The sequence below is a fragment of the Daucus carota genome, chromosome 9 (assembly GCF_001625215.2).
Source record: "Daucus carota subsp. sativus chromosome 9, DH1 v3.0, whole genome shotgun sequence".
Classification (NCBI taxonomy): domain Eukaryota; kingdom Viridiplantae; phylum Streptophyta; class Magnoliopsida; order Apiales; family Apiaceae; genus Daucus; species Daucus carota.
In genome coordinates this window covers 28,223,435-28,239,322 of record NC_030389.2, presented here as the reverse complement: position 1 = coordinate 28,239,322, position 15,888 = coordinate 28,223,435, and the positions used below count along the sequence as shown (strand labels likewise).

The window sequence follows — 15,888 nt, the reverse complement described above, 5'->3', positions numbered from 1 at the left end:
CTTCAGATATATAACCATGCCATATCAATGTGTACAAACATTTTACTCAATTTTGTACATGTAATATTAGCTTTTAATATTTCAATAGGTGATAACATTGCAACTGTATTTTACACATTGGTTTCAATATGTACTATGATAAAATATTGTTAATGAGTAAAGAAAAACAAAATCAGATTAGAGGTCAGAGATGTGGTCTACAACGCAAACATATTTTAATATAAAATTTTCATAATAAATTTATACTTTCAAGTGTGTTGACTTTGCAGTATTTTTTTGATTTGTCATATTTATATAATGAGAAGTAATTCTCAAAACAATCACAGATATATCTTAATTCTTATTCTCTTATTTTATTTCACTGAATTTATATAATTTATAATAATATTTTCTGTGTGTTCAGCAAATGAAATAAACATATACATTGAAACAATAAAGTGGTGCCTACTCGAGAAGTGTAAATTTACCAGAGAAGGTTTTCAGGTATATCAGGACAAAATATTTGAAAATGATTTATTTCAACTAAATAGTTTATCAGAGTACATAGCCAACAAATCTCTTGTATTGCAGAACAACACTGGAGAAAATAGAACTGAAACATCAGGCGTTTTTAGAAACAGCAAGAACAAGCGTTTTAGAAACAGCAAGAACAAGCGTAACAGTACTTGCTGCTTTCATGTGAGACAGAATTCGTCCCCCCATAACATTACCCTTATCATCTACAAATTGAACATGGAAAACACTAATAATGTTTCCAGAAGCAGCATTTGAACCACGGTAAGTCCCCGAAAATGAAATTATGTGATAGCATGTAGAACTGCACAGCGGACGGATTGCACCGGGTGAATAGGCAACATCGACATCAGAAATGAGTCCATGGCCAGTAAGCACAGTTACAAAAAGCCCGAAATGCAGTGCAAATTGCACCACACAACTTATGACATCAAATCCACTAGGGATTTCCAGAATGACTGGTTTGTTGATGCCATTCATCGACTCACTGTTGGTCGTTAAAGACCCATCAGAATTGAACGAAAATTGAGGGGCTCCTCCATGTCTCCCTGGAGCTGCAGATGGTGAGCTTGTATCCTTGGACTTGGGTTCCTCGTGATTTTCTTCCGGGAGAAGTGCGGACGGGGATCCATCAAATTTTCTTGAATTACTCATGACTGCGAAAATGTTTATTTTTTTGCTAAATAAGTGCGAAAATGTTATTACTGCAGAACTGAAGAATAAAATAGATAAGTATATATAGCATGTTGCACCCGGAGGCCAGCAATTAATAGATATCATTTATTCAATAAAATATCTGTGATTTGATTTTATTCATAGGGACAATCTTTTGGATTTTATTTTGATACATAAAATCTTTCCACTGATTGATTGATGGAAGAGATATATATGCTAAATTCATACTCCCTCCGTCTAACTCATTTCTATACAGTTTTCTTTTTGGATGTCCCATTATTTCTATACATTTCAAAAATAGTAACTTTTTATGATATAAAACACTATTACACCCACTCATTTCTTCCCCTATCTCCATTCTATAATAATAACACTATTACACCCACTACTTTCTTTCATTATCACAAATCTATTATTAAAAATATATGGATCCCACCACTTTACCTACTTTTCATCTAATTTTACTCATTTTTTTACATTTTTTCTTGGTCTCTGTGTCCCAACCAATACAATTGGTTGGGACGGAGAGAGTAGTAAATAATTTATGAATTTTTATAGATTATTATAACTTATTTTAATTTTATGCAAAATCCGGTGGAGTTGAACTAAAGTATCGGTATATATGATGCATATCCTAAAGAATTTGAATATCCTCAGTCAAAATCTCGTAGATTATACTCGAGAAAAAAATAACAATGATGAAAATAGTGTATTTGATACCCACCCCAAGAATTCAAATAAACTGCATTAAAATCTCGTAGATAATGCTCGAGAAAAGAATATAATAATGGAGAACATCGTATATTTGATACCCATCCCAATGAATTCAAGTATGCTCTGTCAAAATTTTATATATAGACTATACTTAAGGGAAAAAAAATAACAATGAAGAAAATCATATTTCATGCTCATCCCTACGTTTCAAAATACATGTCCACTTTAGAAAAAAAAAATTGTTTCAAAATACTTGTCCACTTCAACTTTTAATGTAAATTCATATTTCCAAAATCAACTCTTCTTCACATATTTCTAATTTATATTTCCAAGATCAACCATACACCACATATTATGTTCAATTAATGACTTAATACCCATCTTTTTTCTCAAAATTCACTTTTTTTAAACTATGTGATTTTTAGAAAGTGAACATATAATTTGAAACGGAGGGAGTATACTCTATCAAAATCTTATAGATTGTGCATGTTTGGACTAGGGCTTGTGGCTTCTTTTGATAAAAAACCGACTTCTACTTTTTTTGACCCGTTTGTGTAAAAAGCTCACAAGCACTTAAAAGAAGCTGAGAATGCTGCTAGCTTTTGTTTCAGAATTTCTACTTCTTTCCCAAACAGTTATAGGTCTTAATTTACTTCTCACTTCTAATGAACTTCTTTACTTTAAGAAATAAGCACTTTTTTAAGTATTGGAGAAAATCATATATCTGATTCCCACCACAAAGATTTTAAGTATACTCTGTCAAAATCTTGTAGATTACGTTCAAGAAAAGAAAACTAATAATAAAGAAATTAATATTATATTTGATGCCCATCCCAAAAAATTCAAAAATAAACTATCAAAATCTCATAGATTATGCTCGAGAAAAGAAAATTAAAAACATGTTGGAAAGAGTCGAACACGGGTTTCTTGCAACAAAACAACAAAACTGGTACCAACTATGATGCATAAAAATTAACAATTAAATGACTATATATTATCTAGTATTTTTTCATGTCTAGGGGGCATGGAGCCCTCTGCATCCCTGAGATTAATGAAAATATTAAGTATAATAATAAATTCTTAATTCAAAATCTCATGAATTTTATAAATATTATTAAAAACATAATATACACTAGTAAAGTTTTCATGATGCTGGTGCCGAGGAACTCCATGATTGATTTTTATAAGTGCTATTAGCGCCATGGGATTCAACATACAGGTTAAAAATACTCATTCAATGATAGTTAAGTTCTATGGAGTACATAAAAACATTGGAGTATTGGAGTACAAATCATAATTTTTTAGTTTGATCCTATATAATATCTTTGATTATCCAAATTTTGATATAATCTATCATTTATAAGTTGTGTTGCACATAATTGTCAATTAATCATTAATATATTTCAACTTCAACAAGTATTAAGATTATTGTTCTGCTTATTAGTTATATTGCAGAACATAGAGTCCTATGATTTATAAAAGTAATTATTCTACCATTTGATCACGATGTTTATGTTGCAGAACATAATGTGCAGGTTGTCAAATATTTACAAATATTATTGGACAAAAAAAATTGAAATTTAGATGACTAGATTACATTTTATCAAACTTTGTACTCCAATACTCCAATTTTTTTGTACTCCATAAAACTTAACTCTATATATATATATATATATATATATATATATATATATATATAGTGTTAGGTCCTATAAACTCACTATATAAGATGATATAGTGATCACAATATGTAACACAGTATGACAATATGAGATATTGAAAACAATAAACTCTTATTCACAAAGCTTGAGTGGTTACAAAAACTCTCTCAGTGATTTATATTTTATCACTAAGAGCTGCTAGGGTTCTTAACAATGTACTCGATAACTCAACTCATCTAGAGTAACCCTAACCTGTGTTTATATAGACACAGTTACAAAATCAATCTCTGATTTGATATCCTATAAATCAGCTATGTATTCTATCAATCAAAGATTGCTACTGTTTTCTGTTTGGTTTCCATAGTCAGCAAATCACTCCTCCGTATCTATCCTTCCTTGAAGTATATCCGCTTCTGAGCTCTTTCCACGTGTAAACTCTGACGAGTCTTGACTATGTAAACTCTGATCAGACTTTATCAAACTCTGGTCAGACTTTACTAAACTCTGATCAGCTTCATCAAACTCTGATCAGCTTCCAGCTTAAACTCTGATCACTCCTGTTCTAAAACAAACTTTAAGAACATTAGCAATCATCAATTATATCTAACAATCTCCCCTAACTTGTGCATAAATATGTTATGTGCAAGTTAACAGATAATTGATGATGTCAAAACAATTAAGTCAAATGCAACAGAGTTTAACTACATAACAGAAAACTTTTAAAACTTACAGATACTTTACTCCTTAGCTTCATAGACACCATTTGCTGTCTTTAGATATCCTCTGAGGAGTTCTCTTTCAGCTTCTTCAAGTACTGTAATCATCTGTCTCTTGATCTCTCTCAGCTCTGGATCTGAAACTCCAGTTTGATAAATTGCAGCTCTGAGATCATATATCTTATTTCTTCTCAAGTCTCTATCCAGCTTGATATTGTAAGCTTTATCAGACTCTTCATTAAATGCAAGAGTTCTGATTCCAGCTATTGTTACTATTTTTGCTGAATTTTTCTTCATCTCAACCAGCTGTCCTTTATGATTGAGGTATTTAGGAATGAAAGGTCCAGCATTTTTGTTTCCTGTAATACCCATCTTTCTTCTGATTTGATCTTTGAGCAGATTGGAGATGTGTTGACATGACTTGTTCTTTACTAGAAATATGTGTGAGACATATCTCAATTCCTCCCAGTGTTTAGCATACAGATCAGCTTCAATTACTCTAAACACTATTCCATCAGACATGAAGTAGATAAGAATGTTATCTCCTCTGTCATTCTTCACCAGCTGGACTGAATCAAGTTTGTCCATTTTTTCTTGCAATGCTCCAGTCTTGGGAGCACAGAGAGATGAGGGGTCTGTTGACATTGATCCTATACTCTGATCAAATTTTTCATATTTAGATCCCAGCCCTCCTTTATCTCTTCCTGCTTTACGATGAGAGATTGGTTGAATTGAGCCCTTTTCAAAGTTTATCTCAGTCATCAGACTTGGCTTTGCAAATCCTGCCAGTGGAGTAGTTGTTGGTTTGAACACAGCTTGAGCTTTGTCAGAGGTTGTGTCTTTCTTTGCTTCCTTATTAACTTGAGCTGTGTCAGAGGTTAATTTTTGTTGTTGTGATTCTGCAACATGAGCTTTGTCAGAGATTGCAGCTTCTGATTTCTTTTCCTTTACAACTTGATCTTTGTCAGAGGTTGTAGACTTCTTCTTATCCAATCCTTTCTCAAGGTGTTCACCTACTTTGCTTTTTCCCTTGGATGTATACTCATCTTCAGAGTATATCTTTTTGACTGGTAAACTCTGATCAGCAACAGTAGTTTCCTTGATAAGTATCCCTTTCTCTTTTGGCTTGGTAGTTGGTTTTGCAGGCTTTTGAATTTTGCCAGAGTTTATAGCTTCAACATGTTCTTTCTTCAGCTCAGCTTCCTCTGCAGCAATCAACTCCAAATCCAATTTGGCTTCTGGATTTTCTTGTTCAAAAATCAATCTAGCAAGCTCTTCATCAGTCAATGGTTTATCTGATCCAGCCACTGGTCTGTGCTTTGATCCAGATGTGACATTATGTGTGGGCACTGGAACAGACTTTTGCTTAGATTTTGAACTGTCAGAGTTTGAAACTTTTCCACCAGTTCCTGCTTGAAATCTCTTGTGCTTTGTGAAGTCATCCACATCATCATCATCATCATCCTTCTTCTTTCTCTTCAGAGTTTGAGAAGTAGACTTGTATTTGACTTTAGCTACTCTCTCCCCCTTTTTGACATCATCCTCATCAGGAATCAGTATTGAAGTTATCAGAGAAAGTGAAGATTGGATGGCTTCCAGCTGTTTGGACATTTTCTCTTGAGTAGACTCAATTGTGGTCATCCTCTTTTCCAGAGATTCATTTGCAGACACCAGCTTCTTAACATCATCTTTCAGAGGTAGTAGAGTCCTTTTCTTTTCCATAGTTTGAGTTTCCTTGAGACTGGCTACCTCTGTTCTAAGACCATCTATAGACTTAGATGTCTGAGCTTGAGCAGGATGAAATGTCTTTAGATAAAGAACTGTAGCCTTGAGGCTTGACATTACATCAGAGTTTGTGATTTTATTCTCTGCCATAGATAGAAAATCTTCAGCTTTAGTTGGCTCCAGAGAATGTTGGTGGCTCAGCCAGAGTTTGTCCCATACCTCATTTGGTGTATCAACCTGAAGATCCCTTGGAAGTGGCTCAGAGTTTGTGTTCAGAGTTTGCAGCCTGGCATTATATTGGCTGGTAGACTCCCACTTTTGCTGTAGATGTGACAAAGGAACTTCATCATCATTTTCATCATTGTCATCATCTGAACTGTCATCATCCTCATCATTATCAGATGCAGGATTAGCAACTTTCTCAACTGGATCTTGAACAGATTTTTCTTGAGCATCAGCTTTTGATTTGCTAGGCTCTTCACCAGCCTTAGCAAGGAATTGCAGTGCTTCCAATGCTACCTTGTCAGATTCATCAACTACAGCATCTGACTTGTAGTTTTCTGGAGCTGTATCATGAACAATGGCACCCTCATGAATTTTCATTGGAGAATGAGGAATTGGAGTGGAGGGTCCATGATCAGAGATTGGAATTTGAGAATCAGATACAGTAGTCTCAGCTTCAGCTGTAGCTTGCTCCTTGCATATAATTTCCTCATCTACTTCAGATGAAGTAGAAGATGCTGTAGCAGTTGAGAGTGGAACAGCCTGAAGAGGATGCACCATCAGAGCTTGAGAAGATTCTGGAAGTGTAGTAGATGGTGCTTGCTCTTCCTCAAGAGTAAAGTCTGTGATCTCTTTTATGGGTACCTTTGCCCTCGCAGGCTTTTTAGCCCTTCTTTTGAATCTAGCTGGCTTTTGTTGAGGACTGGTTTGAACAGGTTCAGAGTTTGTTGTAGGAGAGGGTTCAGAGTTTGGTGCATGTGCAGGTTCAAGATCATCATAATCATAGGCAGTAACCAGTCTCCTTCTTTTCTGCTTTTGAGGAGAAGCAGCTTCAGAGTTTACAGGATCAGAGTTTACAGCATCAGAGTTTGCTGGTTTATCAGACTTTGTCTTCAGAACTTGTGTAGCAACAGAGGTTCTGGTCTTTTTAGTAGAGGGGTTTTCTTCAGAGTCTGTAGCCCTTTTAGACCTGGATGCAGAAGTTCTGGGTTGTTTGGGGATTGTAGGAGAGACTGGAGGTTGAGGCTGTTGTGGTTGTGGTTGTTGTTGTTGTTGTACTGGGGGCATATCCATCCTGGCTCTAACTTGAGCTGGAATTAGAAGAGGTCTCTGAATTGGATACTTCTCATCCTTGGAGATGAGGTCCTTAAACACTCTTTTATGAAGCCTGAATGGCTTGATCTCATCATCAACATCAAAATCTACCTCACCAACAGTAGTATTAAACAATAATTGACAGAATCTAGAGAAATATATGACTTTTCTATTCTCATGCATTCTTTCACCAATATTTCTAAGAACTAATCTACCAAAATCAAAATTAGTAGAGTAGATCAGAGAATACCCAATCTGCAGCATGTCCATTGGTATGGCATCCCAGTTAGTAGACTTCTTTTGAAAAGCCCTGGTGATACAGTCGAAGAAGAAACTCAATTCCCTTCTGAGCCCTGGACGCTTCAATTGTCCCAGTTTGTCAAGTGATTCACTGTAGCCCAAATCAGTCATCATTGTTCTAAGATTTGCATCTCCATTAGTGATGTAAGCAGTATGCTCTGGCAGGTTGAATGCCTGACAAACTGTGGCTGGAGTAACAGAATACTCCTCCCCTTCATAAGAAAACACAATTGATGGTGATCCATCTGCACCACCATTTTCATATTGACCCGTCCTCCAAAAATTGATGATTTGGCTTCCTGATAGTCTGGCAGGAGCGGTAAGGGCGGTAGCAAGGGCACTCTGTGCCAAAAATTGCTGGATGGGATGATAATCCCTTGGAGCGTCGGCAGTGTTGAGAATGGCAGCATGGTTGTTTGGAACGAATTCCACACCTGCAAAGGTAAAAGCTGTAGTGGCCATTAGAACAGAGTTTGTGAATGAAGGTGTTTGAGAAGGTGTGTAGGAGAAGATTTGAATTTCAGAGAGAAGAGCGTAAGAGTTTGTTGAGAGAGTGTGTGTAAAGATTAAGTGTATAAGTGAAGAATAAGCAATAAAATCTGATGATAAACTCTTCAGATTTTGTTTAGCTGTACACGCTTGGGCTCTTTGTTCACTTGGACACCTGTCAGATTTTAACTGGTAGATGAATGTTAGTGGGATGGAGAAATGAGAGTAATAATCATGAGCGCAGTAAAACATGTGCAGTAATAAATGCTGATTACACGTTCTCCTATTTAAAATGTTTTTCATGCAAACCCACTAATAATACATCCGTTTGGAACACTCTTTTCACATTCTCTGAATATTTGAAACTCCTGAAATGTACAAGATTTTAAAAAAAATCGAGATCAAATCTCTCGAATTTTAAACTCTGAGATTTAAACCAAAGAAAATAAATTTCTAAGGACCTCAGAATAGAGACATGATTTGAAGAATATTCATCAATAAATCAGAGTGTGTTATAAAATCCATAGCTCAATAATGTGCTTGTGAAATAATGTGTGTGATTTAACATATTAAATCAGAGACTAGAGAATTTCACAATTTCGTAATTATAAGGTAGACAAGAATAATTTATTTAAACTCTCAAGACATAGACAACAGACATACTCTGATGGAGAAATATATAAAATAAACTAACCCCCCCCCCCTTTTTTTTTTTTCAAGGACGCTTTTCAGTGTAAATGAATCACGACCTTTAAATATAATTTAGCAACAGTATTTCTCCAGTAATCAGAGATTGTGACTGGTCACCATAGATTATAAAATCTTGGCAATTACTTAATACCAGTAAATGTTTGGGTCTTCCCAGTCACTGTCATATATACATCTAAGATCTCAAAGGAGTACTATGCTTATTTCCAGGGGTGTGTATAGCATCAGAGTTTATGAACACTGTCTAATTTACTGAGAGAAAATGCAAATTAATCAGTCTCACTTATAATTAAGATATGTGAAGTAATAGAGTCTCAATGATATCAATATGCATATAGTGTAAAATAGTAGCACAAAATTGAGATCAAGATTAAGGAACTTAACTAAGATTCATGATTACTAATTCAGATCATGCTTCATAGTATCTTCACAGGTTAAGTGTCTCAGAGAAATAAAAATGAGATCATTTATCAAGATTCAGAGTTTACAAACATCAGAGAATATTGTCAGAGAATGGCGTCAGAGAATGTCAATCAGAGTATAACAAACAGAGTATATCATCAGAGAATGTCATCAGAGTTTAACAATCAGAGTGTATCATAGCAAATGTGTGAGCAATACATATGGTAATTGGACAATTTAAATTTGAAAGATCTAACCATTATGTTTACTCAGTTCCTGATATCATTCCTAGCTCATTCACCAGCCTAGTAAAAGTTGCTTCACTTAATGGTTTGGTGAAAATGTCTGCTAGCTGCTGTTCAGTAGGAACAAAGTGAAGTTCAATGGTTCCTTCCTCCACATGCTCCCTTATAAAATGATATCTTATACTGATGTGCTTTGTCAGAGAATGTTGAACTGGGTTTCCTGTCATAGCAATAGCACTTTGGTTATCACAGTAAATAGGGATTTTAGAAAAGGATAACCCATAGTCCAACAGTTGATTCTTCATCCAAAGAATTTGAGCACAGCAGCTGCCTGCAGCTATATACTCTGACTCTGCTGTTGATGTGGAAATGGACTTCTGCTTCTTGCTGTACCAAGAAACAAGTCTTCCACCCAGAAATTGACAACTCCCACTTGTGCTTTTCCTGTCAATTTTGCAACCTGCAAAATCTGCATCAGAGTATCCAATTAGACTAAAATCTGATTCTCTAGGATACCATAATCCCAATGATGTGGTTCCCTTGAGATATCTGAATATCCTTTTTACTGCAATCAGATGAGGCTCTCTTGGATCTGCCTGAAATCTTGCACATAGACATGTGGCATACATGATGTCTGGTCTACTTGCAGTCAGATAAAGCAAAGATCCAATCATTCCTCTATAGTTTGTGATATCCACTGATGCACCAGTATCTTTGTCTAGTTTGGTTGCTGTTGCCATAGGAGTAGTTGCAGCTGAACTGTCTTGCATACCAAATTTCTTCAAAAGATTTCTGGTATACTTGGCTTGATTTATAAAAATCCCATCTTCAGTCTGTTTAACTTGTAAACCCAGAAAATAACTGAGTTCCCCCATCATGCTCATTTGGTACCTAGACTGCATGAGCTTGGCAAATCTTTGACAGAGTTTAGCATTAGTGGAGCCAAAAATAATGTCATCAACATAGATTTGAACTAAAAGCAGATCATTACCATGATTCAAATAAAACAGGGTTTTATCTATGGTACCTCTAGTAAATCCACTTTCAAGAAGAAATTGAGCCAGAGTTTCATACCATGCCCTTGGAGCCTGCTTTAGTCCATAAAGTACCTTGTCCAATCTATAGACATAGTCTGGATACTTTGGATCCACAAAGCCTGGAGGTTGTTCAACATATACCTCTTCATCCAGTTTCCCATTAAGAAAAACACTCTTGACATCCATCTGAAATACTTTGAATTTCTTGTGTGCAGCATAGGCCAGAAAGATTCTAATTGCCTCCAATCTTGCAACTGGAGCAAATGTCTCATCATAATCAATACCTTCCTGTTGTGAATACCCTTTTGCCACAAGCCTTGCTTTATTCCTTGTAATGACACCCTCACTGTCAGTTTTGTTTCTGAAAACCCATTTTGTACCAACTATGGATCTATCTTTAGGTCTTGGTACAAGGGTCCATACTTTGTTTCTCTCAAACTCATTTAGCTCCTCTTGCATTGCTTGAATCCAGTCAGCATCTTGAAGAGCTTCCTCCACCTTTTTAGGTTCTGTTTGTGACAGAAAGCAATGATGTAAACACTCATTTGCTGTAGCTGTCCTTGTTTGCACACCTGCTTCTGGATTTCCAATTATTAAATCAGGTGTGTGTGATTTTGTCCACTTCCTAGCATGTGGAAGTTGACCATTTTCATCATTGGATCCTCCCCCTTGATCCATGCTCTCTTGATTCTGTTGATCATTCTCTGTAGCTCCCCCTAAATTTGTGCTATCAGAGTTTGAATCAGTATTCTCTGATGAGTTTGAGTCAGCATTCTCTGATGAGTCTTGGGTAGAGTCTGAAACATTTTGATGCTCCCTCTCAACAAGTGCTTCATCATCATGAACTTGTAAATTTTCATCAGAGTTTGCTGTATTTTGTTCACAGTCAGAGTTTGACTATTCATCAGAGTTTGTCGAATCAGAGAATATTTCTTCATTTTCAAAATGCAATCTTTCATGATTATCCATGTCTGCTAAGCCAATAATTTTCTTGTCATCAAATGACACATGTATGGATTCCATGATCACCTTGGTTCTGAGATTGTAGACTCTGAAGGCCTTTGTTGTCAGAGGATAACCTACAAAAATGCCTTCATCAGCTTTTAAATCAAACTTTGTAAGTTGTTCTGGATGAGTCTTCAATACAAAGCATTTGCACCCAAATATATGAAAGTACTTCAGATTTGGCTTCTTTTTCTTCACCATCTCATATGGGGTCTTGCCATGCTTATTTATCAAGGTTGCATTTTGAGTGAAACAAGCTGTTTGAACAGCTTCTGCCCAGAAATAAGTAGGTAATTTAGCCTCATCAAGCATAGTTCTGGCAGCTTCTATAAGAGTCCTGTTTTTCCTCTCAACTACACCATTTTGCTGTGGTGTACCAGGTGCAGAAAATTGTTGCACTACACCTCTTTCTTTGCAGAACTCTTCCATTGTTAAATTTCTGAACTCAGTTCCATTATCACTTCTTATGATCTTCACTTTGTCTTCAGATCCATGATCCAGTTGCTTCACATGATCCATCAGATGCAAGGCTGTTTCATCTTTAGAGTGAAGAAAATATACCCAAGTATATCTGGTATACTCATCAACAATGACTAGAGCATATTTCTTCCTTGCAATGGATGGTACATTGACTGGTCCAAATAGATCAACATGTAGAAGATAATATGGATTCTTTATTGAGAATTCAGTCTTACTCTTGAAGGATGTCTTTCTCTGCTTGGCCTTTTGACATGAATCACATAATCCATCAGATGTGAGTAGTGATTCAGGGAGTCCTCTCACAAGCTTTTTCTTTATAAGCTCATTTATGGAGTTGAAATTCAGGTGTGAGAGCTTCTTATGCCACTTCCAACTTTCTTCTGCAGAGATTCTTGTAGACAAGCAAATTGCTTTTCCTTCAGAGTTTGTAGGCAAGTGGATTTCATAAATATTTCCATGTCTGTGAGCAATCACTGCCACCTTGCCTGTTGACTTGCTTACTATCTCACTGTGTTCTTCATAGAAATCAACATGATATCCTCTGTCACAGATTTGACTGACAGAGAGTAAATTGTGTTTTAGCCCTTGAACAAGAGCCACATTTGATATGATGACATTTCCAAGATTGATGTTGCCATATCCCAGAGTCCTTCCTATGTTGCCATCTCCATAAGAAACACTTGGGCCAGCCTTCTCCACAAACTCTGACAGCAGGGTCTTATTTCCAGTCATGTGTCCTGAACATCCACTGTCCAAGACTAGGATATTCTTCCTGTTGCCCTGCAATCACAAAGACCACTAATTGTTAGTTTTAAGGACCCAGACTTGCTTGGATCCCTTGGCCTTATTAAGTTTGTTAGTTTTTGCAGCGGAATTATTATTATTATCAGAGTTTGAGCCAACAGACTTTGTAACAGAGTTTGTACTAGAAACAGAGTTTGTACTTGCAGAGTTTTTATTAACCTTTAAAGAAGGTTTCAATTGATAATAATCATAATACAAACTATGATATTCTTTGCAAGTATAAATAGAATGCCATAAACTACCACAATGAAAACATGGATCCTGTGGTTTATATCTAATACTACTTTTTCTAACTCCAGACTTTGTAGGTAAGGAGTTAATGTCCTTGTTCTTCCTGCAAAAGTTAGCAAGATGATTAGTATTCCCACAGTTATGGCATGTCTTCCTAGGTGCATTTGGAATAGGCATGTAGTTATTACTCTTGTCTATTCCAATCTTGCCATTTCTATTTTTCCTAGGCTCCTTGTTTTTGTCATCAGACTTTACCTCTTTAAGCTTATGTTTAAGCTGTTTCTGAGTCATCAGCCCTATGTTAACCTGTTTGGGCTTATCAGATTTTAAATTGTTGTTAATCTCTGATTTTGGTCTACTCTGTTTAGACTTAGAGGATTCAGCAACAAATTTAACAGGTTTAACCTTAGGTTTTTGAGTTTTAACAAACTCTGTTTTTGATGACTCAGCTTCAGAGTTATCAGTGTAACCTAGTCCTTTCTTCCAGTTTCCACTACCTAAAATATCCTGAGTAGTTTTGCCTGAACTAGTCCATGTTTTAATGATATCCCTTTCCTTAGCAAGTTCTGATTGAAGAGATGCATACCTCTTTGATAATTCATCTTTGATAATGACAGCATCATCTCTCTCTTTTTGAACTTTTAACATCTGAACTAATTCCTTTTCTAGGTAATCATTCCTTTTCTTTACACTTAGAGTTTCAGATTTTAATCTTTCATTCTCTAAAGTCTGATCTCTAAAGCTTGTATGCAAAGTTTTAAGGAACAATCTTAACTCAGTTATATCTTTAGTATCAAAGGCAAGAGTAGAATGAGGTACCTTTGCAGTAGATTCAGAGTTGTTGTCAGTGTTTGCCATCAGAGCATAATTGACTTCTTCCTCTGAATCAGATGTATCTGTCCAGTTTCCTTTCTTGGTGATAAAGGCTTTTTCTTTTTCCTTCTTGGCTTTCTTGCATTCAGATGCAAAGTGACCCTTTTCACCACAGTTGAAACAGGTATACTTGTCAGCCTTTCCAGCTTTCCCTTCCTTGCCCTCATTCTTCTTGAAGTTCTTCTTATCATAAACTCTGTCAGAGTTTCTGTCTTTCCTTGAAAAACTTTTGCCTTTGTTGAACTTTTTGTAGGCCAACTTCTTGAAGCTTTTCACCATCAATGCTGCTAACTGCATCATCTCATCATCACTTTCTTCAGAGTCTGAGGGATTATCAGAGTTTGAGTCATCAGAGTTTGATGACTCACTATCAGACTTTGTGACATGAGCTTTTCCCTTGCTTTTAGCAGCCTCCTCTTGAACTTTTAGAGCAACAGACTTTGATTTTCCTCCATGACGTTTGCTCCTTTGCTCCATCTCAAGTTCATGAGTCTTCAGTCTTCCATAAACATCATCAAGAGACATTTCTCCAAGATCAAGATTGTCTCTTATTGTAGTGACTTTCAAATCCCATTTTTCAGGAAGAGCCAGAAGGAATTTGAGGTTTGAGTCTTCAAGATCATATTCCTTGTTCACTAGAGATAAGTCATTCAACAGTTTGACAAATCTGTCATACAGATCTGTCAAGGACTCACCAGATTTGGAGTCAAAGTGCTCATACTCCTGTGTAAGGATTGTTTTTCTGTTTTTCTTTATGGCCTGAGTTCCCTGACATCTGGTTTCCAGAGCATCCCAGATTTGTTTAGCAGTTTTGCACCCAATTACCCTATTAGACATTGCATTATCAAGGGCACTGTGCAGAAGGTGTTTCACCTTAGAGTCTTTACCAATTGACAGGATGTCCTCATCAGGGGTATAATCTTTCTTTTCTTTTGGAACCATCTTCTGAGGTTCATCTGCAAGCCCAACAAAGAGCTTGGTGGGCATATGTGGTCCATCATAGATCCTGTCAAGGTATTCTGGATCAACAGAGTCTAAGAATATGATCATTCTCTCTTTCCAGACTGGATATTCAGATGCCTTAAGGATTGGAACTCTAAAGGATGAAGCTTGTGATTTTTCAGACATGATTGTGATTAAGATCTTACTGTAGTAATCTTAACAGAGCTGGCTCTGATACCACTTGTTAGGTCCTATAAACTCACTATATAAGATGATATAGTGATCACAATATGTAACACAGTATGACAATATGAGATATTGAAAACAATAAACTCTTATTCACAAAGCTTGAGTGGTTACAAAAACTCTCTCAGTGATTTATATTTTATCACTAAGAGCTGCTAGGGTTCTTAACAATGTACTCGATAACTCAACTCATCTAGAGTAACCCTAATCTGTGTTTATATAGACACAGTTACAAAATCAATCTCTGATTTGATATCCTATAAATCAGCTATGTATTCTATCAATCAAAGATTGCTACTGTTTTCTGTTTGGTTTCCATAGTCAGCAAATCACTCCTCCGCTTCTATCCTTCCTTGAAGTATATCCGCTTCTGAGCTCTTTCCACGTGTAAACTCTGACGAGTCTTGACTATGTAAACTCTGATCAGACTTTATCAAACTCTGGTCAGACTTTACTAAACTCTGATCAGCTTCATCAAACTCTGATCAGCTTCCAGCTTAAACTCTGATCACTCCTGTTCTAAAACAAACTTTAAGAACATTAGCAATCATCAATTATATCTAACAATCTCCCCTAACTTGTGCATAAATATGTTATGTGCAAGTTAACAGATAATTGATGATGTCAAAACAATTAAGTCAAATGCAACAGAGTTTAACTACATAACAGAAAACTTTTAAAACTTACAGATACTTTACTCCTTAGCTTCATAGACACCATTTGCTGTCTTTAGATATCCTCTGAGGAGTTCTCTTTCAGCTTCTTCAAGTACTGTAATCATCTGTCTCTTGATCTCTCTCAGCTC

General features: G+C 36.0%; 1 protein-coding gene across 1 annotated transcript; it reads right to left on the bottom strand.

The window, feature by feature from the left end:
* Positions 1-600: 600 nt before the first annotated feature.
* Positions 601-1,167, bottom strand: LOC135149550 (AT-hook motif nuclear-localized protein 15-like). The gene has a single exon (XM_064085294.1). It carries the CDS (start codon positions 1,165-1,167, stop codon positions 601-603), a length of 567 nt encoding a protein of 188 aa, XP_063941364.1.
* Between the last annotated feature and the right edge of the window lie 14,721 nt (positions 1,168-15,888).

Coding starts and splice junctions, on each gene's coding strand:
- LOC135149550 (XM_064085294.1), bottom strand. CDS start 1,167: ATGAGTAATTCAAGAAAATTTGATGGATCCCCGTCCGCACTTCTCCCG.